Source organism: Apiospora hydei (genome assembly GCF_038363865.1).
Source record: "Apiospora hydei strain CBS 114990 chromosome Unknown utg000004l_segment0_segment0, whole genome shotgun sequence".
Lineage (NCBI taxonomy): Eukaryota > Fungi > Ascomycota > Sordariomycetes > Amphisphaeriales > Apiosporaceae > Apiospora > Apiospora hydei.
In genome coordinates, this window is record NW_027117363.1 from 4,605,359 (window position 1) to 4,625,639 (window position 20,281).

Consider the following 20,281-nt stretch of genomic DNA (forward strand, 5'->3'; position numbering starts at 1 on the left):
GCAAGATGGAGCAAGGCAAAGACCGGAGAAGCACTTGCGAAACTACCAAAGCATCAAGTGCACAAGTCCAGGAATGTGTGCACAGTGGAAGGTTGTAAGTGACTGGGGGAGATGTTGAGAGAGTACTGGGGGCTGGGTGTGTGGGAACATCGGTTGTGCTGTAGTGTCAGGTGGGATTTTGTGTCATCTGAAAGTAGATGAACTAAACAAATTTTCCCATTGTTTGGAAGGCAGCCTTGGGCGACGACACCTTATTCGACGCCCCTCGTTCAATGCCCCTCTCTCGGCGATCTCAGTCCCTTGTGTACAAGAAACCGCCAAGATACGAACTCACGAGCGACATACAGGCCACCACATAAAATAGATGCCTTTGGGTTATCTATTAAGAGAACCCAGACAGCCTATCGCGGAGAGGACAGGACCGAGGCGAGAACACATCAAGGGGCAAACAGGGCAGAACAAGCACACCCACAGAAGCTACTGCCACCTCGAAAGGGGGAATGTGGAGATAGGTTGTGTAGTAGCCCGTGGCAGCAAGTTGTTCGGCCCCTATACCACCCGTCGGGGCGGTGTCAACTGCCGCAGCTTCTCCCGACAGGCAGGCAAGGGCAACACCTGGATTTATCAGGAAGGGACTGGTGGAGAAGACTTCGGATAAGAAACACTCAATAAGATGCTAACTAGGCATCTGACAGGCAGCATAGCTTGGCAAGATGGGGATAACGAGGCTTTGGCAAGAATTATGGTGCTGGGAGTTTGGGTCTGGGTTCACAGTAGCCAGAGACCTTGCTCGACCTGTCCTACCCATTTTTAAACCTCGGGTTCAGAAGGACGCAACTTCGTCCCATGGATTTGCTACTTCTGAATGCCGGTCGGGTATGTCATCTCAGTGCGTATAAGGGAAATAAATATCGTGCCGAACTTAGGGGTTGCGTGCGTATCAAGGGCCAGGCTGTAGGACTACTTAGTCCCAGAGGTGCGCTTTGGGCAGCCAGGGAAGAAGAAAAAGACCCGACATGTCCCGGATATGGGTGCATAAAATCGCAGGGCGTCTTACACCTCACTCGGTGGTACTTACTAGAGGCTGACACCAATGTGCAGATGACAGCAGGGTAAGATTCGTGAGATGGGTAGAAGCTGGAGTAAAAGGCATGTTAGCCAACGGAATCGTTTAGATAGAGGAACCAAAGCTCAGCACAAATAGTAGCAATGATGACGTTGACAGGTCTTCTCGCCCTATCCTCTGTCCACCAGCAACTTGGTCGTGATCAAGGGACCCAAGAATATGCTGAACAGAAAACATATTGCGCCATGGACCATGATGGCAGTAGTGCAATGCCAGCAATCCATGCATGGGACAGTCCAACCACCACACGATTCCTCTTCATTTCATCACCCAGACGTAGACACCGGTCGTCATAAGATACAAAATGAATATAGCGTAGGCTCAAAAACAAGGGGCGTTAGGCTGAAAGCACACGTAGCACGATCGCCAAGGGACCGCCAGAGCGAGAAGAAGAAAACAAGCCAGCCCACTAGGGTTGAGGAACAGTAAATCGACTTACCAACTGATATCCAGATGTACTTATACCAGCAACGAACGCCGACGCCGCCAAATTTTCCTGCCTGAATGCGGATTGAAATGCAAACGTCGACAACCGAGACCTTGCTCTAATTTTTTTTCCGATTCGCCAACCAAATATTTGAAGAGACGCTTGATCAAGAGAGACGAAGAAAGTGAACGTCAAGTCGTGATGGGATCTAAAGGATAAGTGTTTCAGAATTCCTAACCTGTGTCGGCCCGTTAATATGTAGCTGAGAGTAATAATGAGCAACTTCCATGAGGGTAGTAGCGATCAAGCGGGGCTAGTTGTAAAGACCTCGTTAGACCGATGCTGGCGCCGTCGCTTCAGATCCATGGTGCATAGTGTTGACAGAAATTCCACGCTGCCCAACTTTCCAAAAAAAAAAAAAAGGGGGGGCGGGTCATTCGTACGGCGCGGAACATTGGATGAGCGTGCTCGGAGAGTGCGCAGCTCGTTTTGGCATTGAAGCTCAGAGGGACTGCCAAGGCCCAGAGAAATATCCGTATAGGGAGAGAAAACTGAACGGTACAACGGATAGCTGGCACTGCTTCAAGCTGATATGCCGCGCCAGGTCCGATCTGTTTGACAGAGGCTGTGTTTTAGAAGCTCATCACTTGCTTGCCAGAGGGCGACCAATTCTCTTCTCATGAAGAGGCCAAAGAGTAGCGGACCTCATCGCGAGGGGGCGTCACACCTTCCCAGAGCAGCGCATAGGTATGTGTACATTTGCGCAAATAGCCGTGTGCGTGAATCCGGAAACCGCAGGCGCCATAACAAGAAGTTCAGTCCCTCCACCAACTTGTCTGGAGCCGGCTGCCGCGGACGGATAAACTGTAGAGTCTCAGTGGAACAGAAGAGTCTACTCAGGAAACGGTGCCACGATTCCAATTGAATTGCCTGTGATGAACATAGACCCCGGACAGGACAATTTGCGATGAGTCATGCGGGCATAGTGTCGAGCGGAAGAAGTATTTCGGTTCGGTCGAGCGAGACGAGAGACTTTCGAGAGTCGCACCGCGCCCTGTGCCCCTAGTGGACCTCATAAATGCCCCGCGGTCCAAGGTCCCCGGGGCGTTGAGGGACGAATAGCATTCCGCGTGCTGATTTGGTTGGCGGCACGACCAATAGACCAAGGGACAAATCCGGGCTCATGTCGTAATGAGAAGTACAGGAAGGTCGAGGGCAGAGCGGACATCAGGGCGACAGGCCAGCAGAAGCTTGATCGCTACTTACCCCAGCATGAAGGAAGGAAAGAAAGCCGGGCACTTACTTTTGTGCACCAAATGACGCCCTTTTTGGTCATGCAGACGGGAGAAAGCAGTAGAGATCACAAGCGCCGTGGAAACGAACACCCGCAAGACCGAGAAATACCGGGAGGGACTGAAGAATAATGTCGAGGGATCGAGTCGTCGTGTCGCACGTCGTCAAGATACCGGGGTAAATTTTCGCGGTGCGATCTGGAGTAAAACTAGAACCGGCGTGGGACTCAGCAATGTGAAAAGGCCGCAACGGCGGTAAAAGTTTTGCGCGACGATGCGGAAGTTGACGAGAAGTCGGCGGCTTTACCGGAAACGGGCCGCGCACGCGCACACAGCAGGAAACGAACCAGCACCAAAAAGGAAGCTTCTTGCAAAACGCACACAACGAATACAAGTAGCGAGCCAAACAGGCAGCGGTTTCGCAAGCGGCAGAGGGGGGTGAAACGAAGCTGGCGGGGGAATTAGGGTTAGAGGAGGGAGAAGAGGAAAGAAGAGGAAGAGAGAAGAAAGAAGGAGAGACCGAGCCTGTGTGGAAGAGATAGAGACCGGAAAGCAGCAAGAAACAAAAGCAGACAACGATGGTGCCGGTTTGGTTTGCGTGTGAGTGGGAAAAGGATGGTGGAATGAATGGGGAATGGGTGGAGGAGACGACGCTTGACTTTGCGGCTTTGGCAGGCCTGGTGGAGGACCGCAAAAACTCTGTGAGCCGCTAGTCGCTTAGCACAAGCCCGTCTCTCTGCCTGTCGGCCATTAGCAGTACATGCTTTTACCACCTCAGTACAGATCAATACTTCTTGGGCCTACCAGGACTACCCGCAAGCAAAGCACTGAGTTCACCACGCCTGCGATAGGCTCGCTCCCTACAGGTCTGCAGTCCGGCCTGCAGGGTGATACGCTTTTGCTTAGGAGGTACATACCTAGGTATGCAGGTGGGTTGGGTCCGTATGTTTGTCTGTATGTGTCTAAGTATATGGAAATAGGTAAGCTCCAGGGGCAGGTGCTCTACCGGGCTGTGATGTCCGTCCGTCATGGTGGTGTTTGTTGCGTTGTGCCTGCTGGTCACCTATACCTACAAACGCCGGAGCTGATCCTCTTCTTCCCCCTGACTCTCTCTGTACCATTCCGCTGCCGTGCGAAATCATATGTTTCAGGGTTGTAAATTGCCATGGTGCAAGGTCGGCACTGTCTTGCGTCCTCCTGCAAGATACAGGCAAGATACGGGTGGTGGACGCGACTCAAGTGCTGAACTTTAATTGCATGAGTTGGTTGGTGTGCCGAAGATGCAGGTGCAGACATGGCACAGATACAGTAGATCAACGCACTGGATCGATCTGTCCGGTCGGTCTCCTCCCTTAGGTTGCTCCAAACTCACACGTATCCCCTTACTCGCCCCTACGCGCACATTGTTCGGTGATGGTAGAGTACCTACCCAAGGTAGAGAACATCAAGGTACCGGCAGGAGGTATGCATTCGCCAAGTTGGCCATGTTTTCCCCAAGGTATAGAGTTGTATGTACATACATCTACCTACATACATACATACCTATGTATTGACCAACCAGGCAGGTTCGCAAAATCCCGAACTACCGACTAAGATGCGGTCGCCTTGTAGGGGCTAGCCCATAGCTGTTGAGGAGCCGGGGCGTGACCTAAAATGACGTACGTCCTGTTTGGGGTGAGTACTCCGAGTGCGCAGTGATGGCCAGGCCCCGTCACCAGCCGTTTGCCCCCGGCGCACATCAATCAATTCAGTCAATGTGTTTTCTGTATCGGGTCCGAGGAGGCAGGCCATGTCATGTGCAGGGGAATCCCCCTCCCCCCGAAAGGTGTTCACATCAGTTGCTGTTTGAAAATGGGCAAACGCCTGGAAGGTAGGGCAGGGCAAGCAAGCATTGGGGAAAGACTTTGGTTGGATGCAAGCTTGACCTTGAAGGCTTGTGCGTCGATCCGGAATCAAATATTCATTGATCGAACTAACAGTTGCATGGTTTATGCACTAGAGCACGTCCCATAGATGTTGCTGCCCTATGAAATTGTTTTGGAACTACGTCAGTTCAAGTCCAAGAATCGCGACTGGAGATTGCGATGGACGATACCACGGCTCGGATCGTGCATGCAACAAACGGGCTATTGATCGGAGAGAATCAGATGTGCAAGGGGCACGGCTCCTGGGTGCTAACATTGCAAATATATCAGGTATCAATCGTGGTTTTTGGATGCCAGACTGCAGCCGCAGAACCTCCCTTGGGAGCTGCGAAAAGCATGGTAGAGATGGAGCAGCAGGGCTGGCGGCCAGTTTAACCTGGTGCCCACCCCCTCATCAATGATGTGCATATTGTCGAGAGCTACGCAGGCTCGTAGTGAAGACTGCAGAATCCATCGCCCGGTGCGCACCCGGAAGCACATGTTGACCCCAGAGGCGATCTTTCTTATTGTTGCGATTATTTTTGTTATTAATGTTTGGTCATGCATAGCTACTCTCTACAAACGCAAAGGACGGGAAGCCAAGCACTGGGTTGACCATAGCAGTGGTGGTTCACGGGCTGTTTGTTTGCCGACCTTTCCACGTTGGGCGATGTTTTTCTTCGCTTCGGCTCGTCTCCTCCTGAAACGCGTCCTGGTCTGCATTCGTGTACACATCGGGTGCTACGGTGCTACCAGTGATTAGCTCCTGATCAAGTCCACCAAATGGGATGCCCAAACATGTAGTCTTCAAGGTGCTAAGGTCCATGTCCAGGGCACTCACGAGATATACATGCATGTAGCGACCGACGTAGGTCTACTACTGCGAGGCGGTTGTTTGAGAGATATTGCAAAGCCTTACCCCCATAGAACATCCTCGGCTTGTTTGCTCCGCACTCGTATTCAAACTGCATCGCCGTGCGCATGCGGTAACGCCCCTTCAAATACCTACCTCGCCAGAAACTGATGCGCGAGTGTTGCTTTCAAAGCTTGGTCGTAACGTTTGAACGTCTGCTCATTGCGACTTTGACGGAAGTTGCCGCATATCGAGATTTTCCCCCTGCTAGGGCTAATAACCAGGTATTTCCCACGTGTAAAAAAAGCGACAGTCCCGAAGATCCAGGGAACGAAATCTGGGAACCGCATCTTCGAATCAGAATGGAGGAGAGCGGCCCCGGAATTTTGATGATCTGCAAGCATCCTTGTTCAAAGCCAGCCCCTCCACCTCCAGCAAAACACTGCCAACCTATTATGTACGAACGATTATCCTATCACGGCACGATACTTGATCAAAACGGTTACAATGTATTTCACCAGATGCTGGGAGATATTATTTGCTACTATATAGCGTCCGCAATACTCGAAATCTACCACCACCAGCAACACCTTTTCCGCGCAGTTTTGAGAATCTGAAATCCCTCCCATTCGGCAATTGACTTTAGGCATGGGATGATGCGATGCGAACGAAGAATAGTCGTGTGGCCTGGCTAGCTTCGATCTAGTCCAAGGTCGTGATGAAGGGACCCCGAAGTTGAAGTCATGGGGGTGTGTTTTCCATCTGTCGCGTCACAGCTAGCGAACCAAAACTCTATTCAGCCCTTTGAGAACCAATTGCGCATGCAGGCAGCCACTCAGCCAAAGAAAAAAAACCACTTGTCATACGAAGAACTGCGCGGTTTGCAGGAGTATGTTCCATTCCCCGGCGCCAGCCGACGACGGACGGCTTGAGCCTTCGCAGTACTGAAAACGAGCCAAAGCGAGCAAGTTAGGTAACTTGTCCAGTGCCCGCCCGGCTGCCCCTATGAAATGGCTCGCACAGCAAGATTTGCGTGCAGAGACGCGCTGTTGCACCCCTTGGATGAGCCAAGGGCGCGCAATATCAAACCGTTGTGTTGTTGCGCAAATCAGCCGTCCATCTAGCATGATGCTCGCCCTCGACAGCGCGTCCTTTTCAATTACAGGCAACTTGGACCGGTCGCATATGGTCCCATCGTCAACGGCAATTCCGGTCGTCCTACAGATTCAACTGCGAGTGTGTGCGACTGGGAAAACTCCTGATAAGCTTCAGACTTGGACAAGCCCCTCCGCCATCTGATTTGGTACTGTTGCCCAGTTCGCAATGAAGCGACCCATCATTCTCGGCCCAAAGACTAGCCTGGACGAGCCACTCGCTACAAAATGTACCATCTTGCGACTGGGGATGGCCATGTGAATCCGCAAAATCATCCGCAGAGTGAGTATAATCCTCAAGTTGAGATCCGGAAACAGCCGGGACACTTGCGGCATATGATGCTTGCAATATATATATATATATATCGGGCAGGACCAGGCAGCTCAATGTCGGAATGTATGGGCATTTGTTGGTCTGGTTGTCTGGTTTCTGGTTTGCAATTCCAATGATATCTCGACTTCAGTTGCCTCAACAAAGAACGGGCGAAGTCACTACGGCTACTCCAAATGCATGGAGAAGTGAAGAGATGCGTGCATCTTGCGCTGTAGGCAACACAAAGGCCAATGATCTCAGTCGTACGAACAACCCGTACGTAAGACGACGAATGTTTGAGATGGCGATCGAGAATTTGATGTAGCCTAGACCAGATGACGGCGTGTTCAACAGCGAAGAATTGGCGATTGAATCTGAGGATCCTGTGTAGTGTGTAGGCGAGAGGCGAGCTCCAGGCAAAAAACCAGCACCCGCCACTTGTGGCTGAACGTGCGCGTTGGCCAGTTGCCTGCTGGCTTGAGTTGACGCACTCCATTGCCGTCTATCAGTCGGGATGGACACCTTCCAACAAACGTCGGCCAGAGACTGTTGAAGATCCTGCGATTGAAGACATCCTTCTTCTGCTGCTGATTTCTACCTTCTGCTTCTGCTGCTAACTACCGACATACTCCTGGACAAATTCCGATGGTCTGATTGAAGTTTCATTTTCTGGGCTATTCAAAAATGACATTGCACCAGGCTTATTGATAGTAGTCTTGTCCCATTCGCAACCCTCCCTTGCCAGGCTAGAAATGGCAGCAACAGAGGCTGCGGGTCTCAAGACCGTTTCCGCGATTCGTTACCGAATTGCAAACGTCTCAACTGACGAGGTCAAGCTCAGCGAGGCCTTGGAGACTCAACTTGTTCCACTCCTTGAACACGCAAGCAGCCAGCACAAACCCGTTCGCGATGCAGTATGGGACGATCCTACCTCCCCGTATTCATACAAATGGAGAAGCTTCTGACAACCGCCCCAGGCCTTTCAAGCATATATCAGTGTTACCAAGCTTATTCAACCACCATCGTAAGCAACCCCTCTCCAACACACTTGGTATTGTGGATTCTTACATACAACCGATCTGGCTAGGGTGGTTCTGCCGGTTGCCGCTCTCTTAAGACAATACAAAACCACCGGATCTCCGGTGGTGAAGCAGCTGGATCTGGGTCTTGTGAAGAAAGGTCTTGCTCGACTGGATCAGTCAAAACGTCGCTCACTGCTACCCGTCGTGACTGCTTCTATTTCGAACGAACCCAACCAAGCCGGCTCAGCCGGCATCTTCATTGTCCTCTTACGGCTATTGCTGGAGATCCAGGTCCCGCCCAGAGGAAGCAAGGAAGATATTGCACTTCGTGACAGTATTGGGCTGGCTTCCGTCTCAGATGCTCAATATGTTTCGCGGTGGTTAGGGAAGTTATTCTTGCTGAGGCAGGACATGGCTACAGCTTCCAACGGGACCGAGCTTGCTCGGCTGTTGGCGTCTTCGCCCACGGGCTTGAACTCGGATGAGGTCAATTTCCTGCGAGCCAGCGATCCCAAGACATGGGACCACAAAGAGCCTGGAAGCTTGAGTCTTCCCGAATGCAAGCTGAAGGCCATCGGCCTTCTGGCGAGTGGCGCTTTCACGGATGAGGAACGCTTCCTGCCAGCCTTTTGTGCAGCGGGGTTGGCGGATTCCCGAGTGACCTCCACTGCCGAAGATTTGCTCAAACGGACCAAGGTAAACCTGGAGGACCATGATGTTGTTCAAAGGTTGTTTGCGTTGCATAGGTACGTCTCCAAAGCCAGCACGGTGTTGCAATGACTGTTGTTGGCTCGCAACTTTTCACGGCTCTTACCATAAAATGTATTTGCTGACAGTCACTGAATAGCGAGCTGCCGGCGTCTCACCGGATACAAATCCTCCAAATACTCTCGAAATCAGTGGCTGCTTGTCGTATGGGCAACCTGGTGGTGCAGTTGGTAAAGGATGACTTTGCGCTCACAACAGGTGAAACAGCTCCCGTTGGAGGCCTGGAGTCTCTTCGGTTACACAAGGCTCTGCTCGGTTTCCTGGCTTGGATGGCTAGAAACAGCTCAGGGGCAGCTATAGATGCGGGCCCAAGCCTTGTTCTGTTGCTCAAGGACTACATTTTGCAACAGGGCTGGCCTAACGCTGCATCCGCTGCCAACCAATTCAGAGCACTTGATGAGCAAAGGCTTCGCGCAACCGCATATGAGACGATCGGCACTCTTGCGAGAGCGAGCCAGTTTGAGCACAAGGTCAAGGACTCGCTCTTGAAATGGCTGTTCGACTCCCTTGTATCTGACTCGACCTCGGACATTATAGTCTATATCGAAAGTGCGTTGTCCAGCATGATGAGTTTGTTCAAAAGTAATCATGAGGATGATCATCACGATCTTGAGATCTTGCTCGTCGACTACATGACCCTACCGGAGCGCCAAGGATTGCGAACTGCGAAACATGTCGCTGCCCGCTTTGCCAACAATTGTTTGCCGTACAATAATGTCAAGGCGCGCTGGGTCGACCTAATCGCTCTGGGTGGTGGCTCATCTGAACGCCGCGATATCTTGGAAGAAGGCCAAAAAGGGTTGGATCCCTGGTGGTCGACTAAGTTGCGCCCTGACGAAGCATTGGTCCTTCCAGACTGGACAAAACTAATCGACTGGTTCTTCGACTTGGCGTCTAGAGATACGTCGGATGACCAGATGAGCATTGACCAAAGATCTGCATATCCCCTTTTCGCCGATGAACGGCTACGGGCCTTTCCCGCTGCTATCAGATATGTAACGCAGATGGTTAAACTCGCGGCAGTGGGAGACAGTGCGATTGAGATCGATTGGGAGCCACTACTTGAGAGACGTCTTCAGAATGAACTTCCAACTCGTGCTAAACTTAGGGGTTATCTCGCCAGTGGTAACCACAAATGCCTCGTCCGTCTGTTGAATGCGGCCCTAGATGGGATTCGGGATCACCCAGATGTCGGAGAGGAAGACTGCATTCGCTCCTTCGCCGAAATTGTTTTATTCGCGCCGGTTGATGGGGTCATCAGAGAACTTGCGCCACGTGTCGGCGAACTTCTATCATTACTGAAGTCAAATAACCAAAGAGTCAGAAAGCTAGCAGCGGAAGCTTTTGGGATAATTGCGCCGTGGAATGAGCACGCTGCCGCGTACCTCTCTCAGCTGAGGAATGCGGTGGAGTCGTCCGAAGAGCCACCGGCCGCACTGAGTGGTCACTACCAAGGCTCATTGGCCTTTCTCGGCAGCTACATGTACCATGCAGCACTCTATGGGAGGCTTTCTGGCGAAGTTGTATCACAGAATGCTGAGGTCCTGACGCGCGTTTTCATGTCGGCCATGCAATATTCAGATGGCCAAGTACAAACTGCCTCCATTGAGGTGATTGGTCGCTTATGGACTGTCAACCTGGCGTTTCCAGTCGGCGGTGATGGCTTCAAGAAAGTGATCAGTTATCTCGAGCGACTTGGGGAATCTCACAATGAAGCCGCAATCACCGCTTTGGGGAGACTCGCAGTCCCTTCGGCAGCCAATTCTGATGCAGTGGATTCTGTCCTCGATGCGCTGTTCGGCTTATCTGATATAAAGAGGACCGAGGTGCATTTTGCCATTGGTGAGGCCATCGCGGCCGCCATCTTTCGTTGGAACTCGGACGCCATGTTACTGGGTCTGGATATTGAGAGTCCAGTTCTAGCCAATGATACAATCACGCAGACTCTCTGCAGGCGACAAGCACGTATCCCTGAGATCGTAGAAAAGCTGATTTCGGGCTGCAAGGCGACCAAGCCGTCCTTGCTCAAAGCAAGCGGAATCTGGCTATTCTGCCTGATTCAGTATGGTTCACACCTCGAAGAGATCCAAAATAGGCTCAGGGAGTGTCAAGTCGCCTTTACAAGGCTTCTGGCAGCACGAGACGAGTTAGTTCAAGAGACCGCCTCGAGAGGTCTGGCCCTGGTCTATGAAAAAGGCGATCCTTCTCTTCGGAGCGACTTGGTTAAGGATCTTGTCGCAACTTTTACTGGTACCAAGACTCAGCTCAAGGTCGATGACGATACGGAGCTGTTCGACGCGGGAGCACTACCTACTGGCGAAGGAAAATCTGTCACCTCCTATAAGGACATCATCAACCTCGCGAACGAAGTAGGCGACCAGACTCTCATCTACAAATTCATGGCCTTGGCCACTAATGCTGCTACTTGGACTGCCCGTTCAGCATTCGGCAAATTCGGGCTTAGCACCATTCTATCGGACGCCGAGCTTGATCCTAAGATATACCCCAAGCTATATCGCTACCGATTTGATCCAAACTCCAACGTGAGGCGGTCGATGGATGACATTTGGAAGGCTGTTGTCAAGGACCCAACTACTGCACTTGATATTCATTTTGACGCCATCATGGACGATCTGTTGAAAAGCATCCTTGATGGCAGGGAATGGCGCGTGAGAGAAGCCAGCTGCGCAGCTATCGCGGATCTCATTTACGGTCAGCCTTTCCAGCGGTATGAGAAGTACTACACCAACGTGTGGAGGGTGGCATTGCGAGTACTCGACGACCAGAAGGGATCGGTCCGGGAAGCGGCCATGAAATTGTGTATGGGGCTGTCGAAGACCCTCGTCGCACAACTGCAAGAGAATAATGCCACATCCTCGGCCAAGGCCATGGTGGCTCAGGTCCTCCCCTTCCTGTTGTCCGAGAAAGGCATTGAAAACTCTGTGAAAGAAGTCCAGTATATGGCTATCATGACAGTCCTGGACGTAGTGAAGAACGGCGGAGATACACTGAAGCCTTTCATTCCGACGATCGTTATCCATTGCTTGGGTCTTCTGGGCACAATCGAGCCCGAGGCCATCAACTATCATTACCAACGTGTTGGGGAACAGGATCGGGAAAAGCTTGACAAACTTAGAAGCAACGCCGCCACACGTTCTCCCCTCTTCGAGTGCATCCTCAACTGCCTACGCTTCGCCGATGACGAGGTCATGAAGCAACTGGTACCCCAGCTTGCCCAGACGATCAAGTCGGCGATTGGACTGCAGACGAAGGTGGGGTGTGCCGAGATTCTCAGCACGCTTTCGCTCCGGCACAGCATTCTCTTACCACCGTATAATACATTGCTGCTGAAATCCATGGAGAGCCACATTCTGGAACGAAACCACGAAGTTAGCAAGTCCTACGCACGGAGCTCGGCATATTTGCTGCGCACCGCGCGGCCCCGAGACGCGCGAGCACTTCGCTGTCAAACTGTCAGATATCTATTTTGCGTCCCAGGACGATAGCCGCCGGCAGAAAGTCGCTGATACAGTTCTGGCCATCGCCAAGATATCCCAGGACGTCTTCGGCGACCTCGAGACCCGGCTGCTACCTCTGGCCTACGTGGCCAAGCATGACACGGACGAATATGTTTCAGAGGAATTTGAAGCCGTATGGGGCCAACACGCTGGCGGGGATCACACGGTGATGCGCTTTGTCGAGGAAATCGTGCAGTGTGTCTCGGTGGGTCTCGGCACATCACAGTGGGCACTCCAGCACAGCGCGGCGCTGACCATGGCGTCTCTCTTGACGGCCATCAGTAACGTTGTAGGTAGAGATGGGCAATTCTCCACGTCCGTCCTCCAAAAGACATGGCCGGTCCTGGACAAGTCGTTGGCGCTCAAAACTTTCCCAGGCAAGGAAAGACTGATCAAGTCCTTCCCGGTGTTCGTCCGCCACAGTAAACCCATGTGGAGCTCCGACGCTGCGGTGGCGGCACAAACGAAGAAGATTGCCCTTCGTGAAGCGAAGCGCAACAATGATGCATACCGGCCCCATGCCCTGGAGGCTCTAGCTGTTTTCGCAGCTGAGCGCGAAGATTTGGACATGTACAGCGAGGTGCTTGCCGTAGCTTCACCCCATCTTGGGCCCCAAGACGAAGCCAAGGGGGATTTGACGGAGATGGAGCGCACGACCATGGCGGCGGCATTGAGGGTTGTTATGTCAGCCTATAACCGCCCCCGCCTGTTATCGAAGCCCATGGAGGTCCTGGAGACGGTCGTGTCGGAAGTCGAGAAGACTAAGCTAGCACGTTCTGTTGCGAGGGACACCTTCTTTGCATGCGCGACGGACCTTTTCAAAGCGGCGCTGGCCTCGGAAGCACCCAGTAGCTCCGACTCGGGAGCCTTGGCATCGAGGTGGGTTGCTGTGCTCACGATAGATGAGACGGATGCCATGGTCGAGAATCAACGGAGCGGGCGGGCCAAGGCGCTTGAGGCTCTGGGTCAAGGCTGGAGCAAGGGCATCTTCGGACCGCGCGAGGAACAGGGCAGTGTGCGGGAGGAGGCACAAGAAAGGATTCGATCGATGGTGGAATCCGAGCGGTCTCTGGACGTGCAAAGGCTGCTGAGACTTGCCACTGTGGCATTTTCCTAGATGCTGCGGTGCATTTGTTTTCTCGGTGCCATATTGTCGTTGTTGTTGGTGGTGGTGTTTGAAAGCAGTGGTAGCCTTCATTGAGGTCGAAATATGTCACATGACTAGGTATGTAGCTTGGCCTGCCCTTGGTCTTTGATGGCTGCCAATGCATTCTCAAGGGTCCACCGGCACGGCACGTATGCTATTTACACCTACCATGGTAGCGGCGAGGAGGCTGGCATAAGGATTTCCGGACACGTGAACTTGAGAGCGTAAAGGTCATGTGACGCTAAGATAAGGAAGTATGACAGCCATTTGCGTCATGAATAGGGAGCTCAATAGATTAAAGGATTGCAGGCCCGGTAGATACATCTGTAGTTATTCCGAAAGAAATGAGTCGCATACAGACTGGAGGTATGTATCGATAAACCTACTGGGTACTACATGTAGAGACTGGAGCATATATCTGTAGGGCAGGTAGATGCTACGGATTAGGAAAGCACATTACATACATCCCACCTGAAGTATGACAGGAAGTAGGCACGCAAGTATGTAGATGCCTAACAGGTTGTCCTTCTAGAAGAGCAATGAATGAATAAGGGAATAAATGGGAATAAATGGGAAGGTAGTGTGATGCGACTCGGTCCGGTCGTTCAACAATCAATCAGTCAAATCGCATTGCTGGCAGTACCGATTGTCGATTAACCGTCCGCTTTCTCCATTGCATTGATTGCAGCGGGTGCCAAATCCCCATTTTGCTCCAACAAGTCCATCCCTACCTAAGTTGCTAAGTTAGGTATCCATCCGTCCATCATCCATCCCACCATCAACCACCGCATCCCACCTTTCCACCTTTCCACCTGCCGGCCGCCGCCCGCCTCCCACCTTTTGCACCTCCTACGTACGGTTACAGTACCTACAGTACACCTACGACCAAACGGACATCAACCTTGCCTCACTTACCACATCCAGAACAGAACCTGCATTCGGCTTTGTTCAGGTGCCCCCACCGACCAGAAGCCCACTGCTGGACAGCACAGCTTTCGTACATACCAACTAAACCATTGCATAGCACTTGCCACTGTCGCGCCTCGAGTTTCCCCTCCACCACATCACACCTCACCTCACCTCACCTTTCCACCGCAACTTCCCGGGCAGCAAGAGCCATTCCAACATGGACGAAGACGTGGCACAGTTCCAGGCCATCACCGGCACCGACAGCGAACAGGTCGCGCGCGGCTATCTCGAGATCTCAGGCAACGACCCCATGCAGGCCATCCAGCTCTTCTTTGAGAACCCGGAACTCGCCTCGAGCTTCACTGCACAAGCAAACAACGCATCCGCTCCCGCTTCCTCTGCACATCCGCCCCGCGCCTCCTCGGGTCGCCAAGACGACCATGGCGTCATACATATCGACTCGGACGACGACGACGTCGAAATGAGCCAGCCCCAAGACCAGCGCAACCGCGCCTCCATTCCAGACAACAACAACGAGCGCGACGATATAGCAGCCCTGGCCCGCCAAGCCCAAGAGGACGAAGATGCCGCAATGGCCAGGCGTTTACAGGACGACATGTACTCGCAAGACCCGGCTTCTGCCGACGGCGTCAGGGCTCCCATGGCCCGGACCACCGAGACACTCGTTGCACCCGACCCTTCCTGGAGCCTGGATGATGACGACAGAGAGTCGGCTGTGCTTGAACAACTTCGCCGCAGGCAGCAGTCGAGAAACAACAGTAAGGCCAGCCCAAGTAACAATGACCGCCCCGCAAGAACCTACTAACCCTCCTGCGATAGGGCCCGCCCGAAATCCGTTTAGTCAGTCAGTCTGGGATGAGCCGACCGCAACGAGCGCCGGTGTACCACCAGTACCTATGGGGTCCCGTCCCGGTGGTCCCGCGCCATCGACCTCACGAAGCCAGCGCCTCGCTGATCTCTTCCGCCCTCCCTACGACATCATCTCGCGATACCCGTGGGACGAGGCCAGAGAGGTCGGGAAAGATGAGAAGAAATGGATCATGGTCAACGTGCAAGACATGAGCGACTTCAACTGCCAGGCCCTGAACAGGGACCATTGGAAAGACGAGAACATTGCGTCGTTGCTCAAGGAGCATTTCATCTTCCTGCAGTACGAGAAAGGCAGCGCCGAGTCGCAGACCTACGTATCCTTCTACTTCAACACGGGCCACGAAGACCCCGGCAGTTACCCTTACGTCTCCATAATCGATCCGCGGACCGGTGAGCAAGTCAAGACATGGTCAGGTCTCCCATTCCCGCCTGCTGGCGAGTTCTATAACGACCTTGTCGAGTTTCTGGATCGGTACAGTTTAGCTGCAAACAGCAAGAACCCCGTGAGCGTGTCCAAGCCCAAATCCAAGCCCGTCGACGTGGACCGCATGACCGAGGAAGAGATGCTACAGATGGCAATGCAGAACAGCCTTGACTCCAATGGCTCCTCGTCGAGAGCAGGCATTCAAGATCCTGATCAGCTCACCAAATCTCAGCTGGCGAGCGGAAAAAGCGACGAGATGGAAGCAGTTGAAACATCGGCATCGGCATCGGCGGCGGCGGCGGCAGTACCACCGCCGTCCAATTCGCCCTTCGACCAGATCTCCACGACTGCACCACATGCCGAGCCCGAACCGAACCCTGCCACAGTTACACGCATACAGTTCAGACACCCTGCTGGCCGCGTTATCCGGCGTTTCGCCGTAGCAGACCCGGTCCGTCGAATTTATGAGTGGTTGAAAGCAGAACCACTCGAGGGGAAGGAGGGTGTGCCGTTTGAGCTCAAGGCCCAGCCTGGCGGAGACCTCGTTGAGAAGCTGGAACTGTCCATCGAGGAAGCTGGCCTGAAACAGGGCACTGTAATGATCGAGTTCATCGAAGACGATGCATAGGAATGATCTGGCATGTCACGGAAATCGAGTCTACGTTGGGGGGGGAGCATGTATCTACACGGGGGCCAACTACTAGGGTAGCTGGCTGCCCTTGCCCGTACTCATTTGGCGTCGGAGCGAGAAAAGACTATTGCATTCGAGTTGGAATGGGATGGGATTCATGATAGACGGAATGCACGCATCTAGATGCGGCTTATGCGACGAAACAATTGCAGCAAATAGATTATTTTGCGGTTCACTCGGGTAATGAATGGCCCGGCGAATAGATAAGTTTTTACTTATTATTATTAAATATCGTTTCTTTCTTTCTTTCTTTCTTTCTTTTATTTAAAGAAGAAGAAAGAAAGAAGTGAAGAAATCACAGGCAGGCGGTCGACGGTGTTTCTTTGTGATTTGGGTTGGTGGCCTTGGCCTCGGGGGAGCTGGCCCTGGTGAACTGTTCGCTGTTGGACATTCAAGACAGGGACCGGGATCTCAAGGGGCCGCGTTGCATTTCTCCTGTTTACAGTACTCAACTTAACCTACAGCCAAGACGTGTTTATGACAGCAGTCGTCGGCATTCCTGGCAAGAGGTGGCGGTGGTGGAAAGGTTACCCCAAGGTTTATATAAGGCCAATCAGCCGCCTTGCTCGGTCCCGAAGACTGCTTGAACCTGAAAAAGTCTCGGACTGGCAGGATTCCGAACCCGCACATCCCCATGGTACTCCGGAGGGAGGCATTACGCAATGCTGCGACTCTCGAGTCGGCTGTCCTTGCACATGCGTGCTGCGTCTATTGCAGTGGATGGTTTATATATGCAGTGTGTTGCGGCGTCGGTGCGGTTGCAACACTCCCCTCTAGCTCCAGGCACAACCCGGTTTGACCAGATAGCGAGTTGCCTGACATGAGGGACACTATGCGATACAGGCTGCTGTTGTGTGCGCCGTCTCTAGGTAGGCAGCACTTTGCTCCAGTTTGGCGGCCATCTTGCTAACCTTCGCTCGGCACACCAGCGGCGACCGGGGCCCAGGCTCAGTTTTGGAGCTCGGGGTGGAATCCTCCATGGCTTGGGGGCTCGGGCTCGGGCCCTGGCAGTGGGAGCGGGAGCGGGAACGGGGGGTCGGGATCTGGGCAAAGTGGTGATGGCGGCAACGGCTTTGGCTCCTTCCAAGACGGTGCCGGCTTCGATATTGACCAGGCCATGTCCATCCGCCAAATCCATGGCATCTTGGCCGCCATCGCCTTTGTGGGGCTGTTCCCGATTGGGGCCATTCTGATGAGAGTCGTCCCTGGACGGTTCACCTGGATTATCCATGGCGTCTTCCAGATCCTGGCCTACGGCCTCTATGTCGCCGCCGCCGCCCTGGGGATCCGGCTGGTCCGCCTCGTGCGCATCCCTCCCGACGGCGCTAGCATGGTATGTGGGCCACCATTACCCTTGGTTTGCTGGGAGAGATTGATTTTCATGGTAGCTAACAAGCGGTGCACGTATAGCTCTCTTCTGCCCGGGCCAACGTCCACCCTATCATCGGCCTGGTCGTGCTGGGGGTCTTGGCCTTCCAGCCCCTGCTTGGCTGGCTGCATCATATCCGGCTGAAGAGGACTGGCCGGCGGACGGCCTGGTCTCACCTGCATCTGTGGCTCGGCAGAAGCGCCATCATCCTGGGCATCATCAACGGCGGCTTCGGCCTGGAGCTAGCCAACGCGCCTGACTCGGCCGTCACGGCGTACTCGGCCGTCGCGGCGGTCGTGTGCTTGCTGTGGCTGCTCTCGGCCCTCGTCTTCGAATACCGACGCTGGCGGACCCCTTGCAAGACCGCCCCTGGGCATGCCTTTCCACCGCCCCCTGACTACGACGTGCCGCCCCCGTACAACCACGCCACCGCCACCCAGCATGCTTCGGATCGTCTTGGACCAGATCACCGGGCCAACGATATCGAGATGGGTCCTGTCAAACAAGCGCGGAGGAACTCGCCGGCATCCATCTCTTCCGTCAGCTCGGGCAGAGTGGCCCACCCCTAAGCTGAGGATCAGATCAAGTATAGGGTTACATTGCTGTTCAAGAAGGTCTGCTGGTTGATTTTCTATCTTCTGTGCTACGGCACGTGAAGTTGCCTATAATAGGAATCTGATACTTTATTACAATAGGATGTCGAAGTCCCCGCATCGTCCCCAATCACTGGATCCTTTGGTAGACCGCTCATGGGAATTGATGGCACTTCCACCGTTCATCTTGCATACCAACTTCCCGTTGTAAATCCTTCTCGTGGTCTAGCGAACACGGGCAGCGATAGGTAGCATCAGAGACATTGTGAGTAATAGTCGTTCTGGAAACGACAGGTTGTCCCGGCAGCGCATTTGGTGCAACCACTCCAAGTCTTGCCGGCGCACTGCCCGTACTTGGCAGACGTGCCTGGATCTCGTGTCAGTACTAGCGTCATCGTGGTCATTGTATGAGAGGCTAGGCTAGGCTCAGGACGAATCCAAAGGCCAAGCAAGATTCTCTTACATCCATTCCCGCCTCCTGGATTCCCGGGACTTCCAGGATTTCCGGGGTTTGTGATCAAGACAGGGGTACCGACGACAGAGGTCTCGTCTATACTGCATACGGTCTTGCACGCGGTGGACGGCTGGCCTGGAAACGGCCATCCAGGATATGGCTGGGCTGGCGGGGGCTGGATGGTGTTGTTGTAGACGATGTCTATCCACTGGACCTGCAGATACGCCTCGGTGAAGAGGCTCACTAGAGTACACAATATACACTTGGTTAACAGGCGCAACACGACATTGTGGAGTCCATCTGTGGCTGGGTCGGGCGGGAGTGCTCACTGTTGCCGCTCCAGCTGCCGCCGTTGCTCCATGAGTTGAAGATGACCTGGCTGCCGTCTCGTGGCACTTGGAAGGATATGGTCGACAACTGCGGAAGAGGAGGGCGGACGGTATAAGCCACGTTCTTTGATCGGACGGGCACAAAGGGGAGGAGGAGGGAGAAGGGAAGGGAGACAGAGAGCGGAGGGCTTCGTACCAGTTTACCGTTGACGAACCAGTGGCTCGCCTTGGGGTCCAGTCCATTCGGTGGACCTGCCAGGCCCCCAGTCGACATGGCGCGGGTCGGAGATGTTGCGCGTGGCTCCAGGCACATCGCCATCGTCGTTCCACGAGGGCTGGTTGGTGTATTGGATCGAGTACGAGGGGTCGGCGGTTCGGACCTCGAGGTCGGCCTCCTGCACCTTGGCCATGTCCTGGGCGGGGCGGTAGGTGAACATGGCGGTGATGGCACCCGGGGAGCCCTTGGTTCTTGCTTTCATGCGGACGCTGAGATAGCGGAAGTCGAGGGCGGCCGACTCGATCTCGGCGGCGGACTGGAAGGTGGCGTGGCGGACGGTGCGCATGGTCAGGTAGGTCTGGGAGGAGGGGCGGGCGTCGGTGTTGCTCTCGAGGTAGACGTTGCTGGGCGAGTTCACCATGAGGACGGTGGCGTCCGAGATGGTCGTGTTGGTCTGGTTGCCTCGCGGCAGGGTGTCGCTGTTGTTCCACGACTGGATCTCCCACCAGCTCTTCCAGTCGCGAGACGCGAAGTAGCTGCTCGACACACCGGCGCCTGCGCTTGACGCCGGGTCGTCGACGGCCTTGGGCACGTGCACATATTGCGGCAGGCTGCGGAAGTCGAAGAACTTGTGGTGGCTGAGAAACTGGCTCGCCGTCTCGTTGGTCTGGTAGCAGGCGCAGTTGGAGTCGCTGGTGAGCGGATAGTTGGCCCGTTGACCCCGGACGCCGGCGGCAAGACAGCCAGCCAGCACGCCGAGTAGCCGGCGGCACGACGACATGGCAGGCTCTTGCGACCGAACGGGCATGTGCTGTGTCGTGGGGCAGAGCACCCGGTAGAGTCGGTCTTTGTTTTTCTTTTCTTTCCTTTTCTTTTTCAC

General features: G+C 53.9%; 4 protein-coding genes across 4 annotated transcripts; 3 read left to right on the top strand and 1 right to left on the bottom strand.

Annotated features, from left to right (window-relative positions):
- Window positions 1-7,821: 7,821 nt before the first annotated feature.
- On the top strand, window positions 7,822-13,494 carry PG997_003989 (proteasome-associated ECM29 like; the record flags this gene model as incomplete). The annotated part of the gene is made up of 5 exons (XM_066808304.1): window positions 7,822-7,983; window positions 8,047-8,093; window positions 8,157-8,837; window positions 8,939-12,248; window positions 12,358-13,494. 5 exons carry the CDS (start codon window positions 7,822-7,824, stop codon window positions 13,492-13,494), a joined length of 5,337 nt encoding a protein of 1,778 aa, XP_066671922.1.
- A 1,156-nt stretch (window positions 13,495-14,650) lies between these two features.
- PG997_003990 (uncharacterized protein) lies at window positions 14,651-16,376 on the top strand (the record flags this gene model as incomplete). Its single annotated transcript, XM_066808305.1, has 2 exons — window positions 14,651-15,212; window positions 15,274-16,376. 2 exons carry the CDS (start codon window positions 14,651-14,653, stop codon window positions 16,374-16,376), a joined length of 1,665 nt encoding a protein of 554 aa, XP_066671923.1.
- Window positions 16,377-17,556: 1,180 nt separating this feature from the next.
- PG997_003991 (uncharacterized protein) lies at window positions 17,557-18,377 on the top strand (the record flags this gene model as incomplete). The annotated part of the gene is made up of 2 exons (XM_066808306.1): window positions 17,557-17,772; window positions 17,850-18,377. The coding sequence occupies 2 exons, from the start codon at window positions 17,557-17,559 to the stop codon at window positions 18,375-18,377; spliced, it is 744 nt and encodes a 247-aa protein (XP_066671924.1).
- A 278-nt stretch (window positions 18,378-18,655) lies between these two features.
- PG997_003992 (uncharacterized protein) lies at window positions 18,656-20,182 on the bottom strand (the record flags this gene model as incomplete). Its single annotated transcript, XM_066808307.1, has 4 exons — window positions 18,656-18,768; window positions 18,865-19,098; window positions 19,185-19,272; window positions 19,400-20,182. 4 exons carry the CDS (start codon window positions 20,180-20,182, stop codon window positions 18,656-18,658), a joined length of 1,218 nt encoding a protein of 405 aa, XP_066671925.1.
- Window positions 20,183-20,281: the final 99 nt, after the last annotated feature.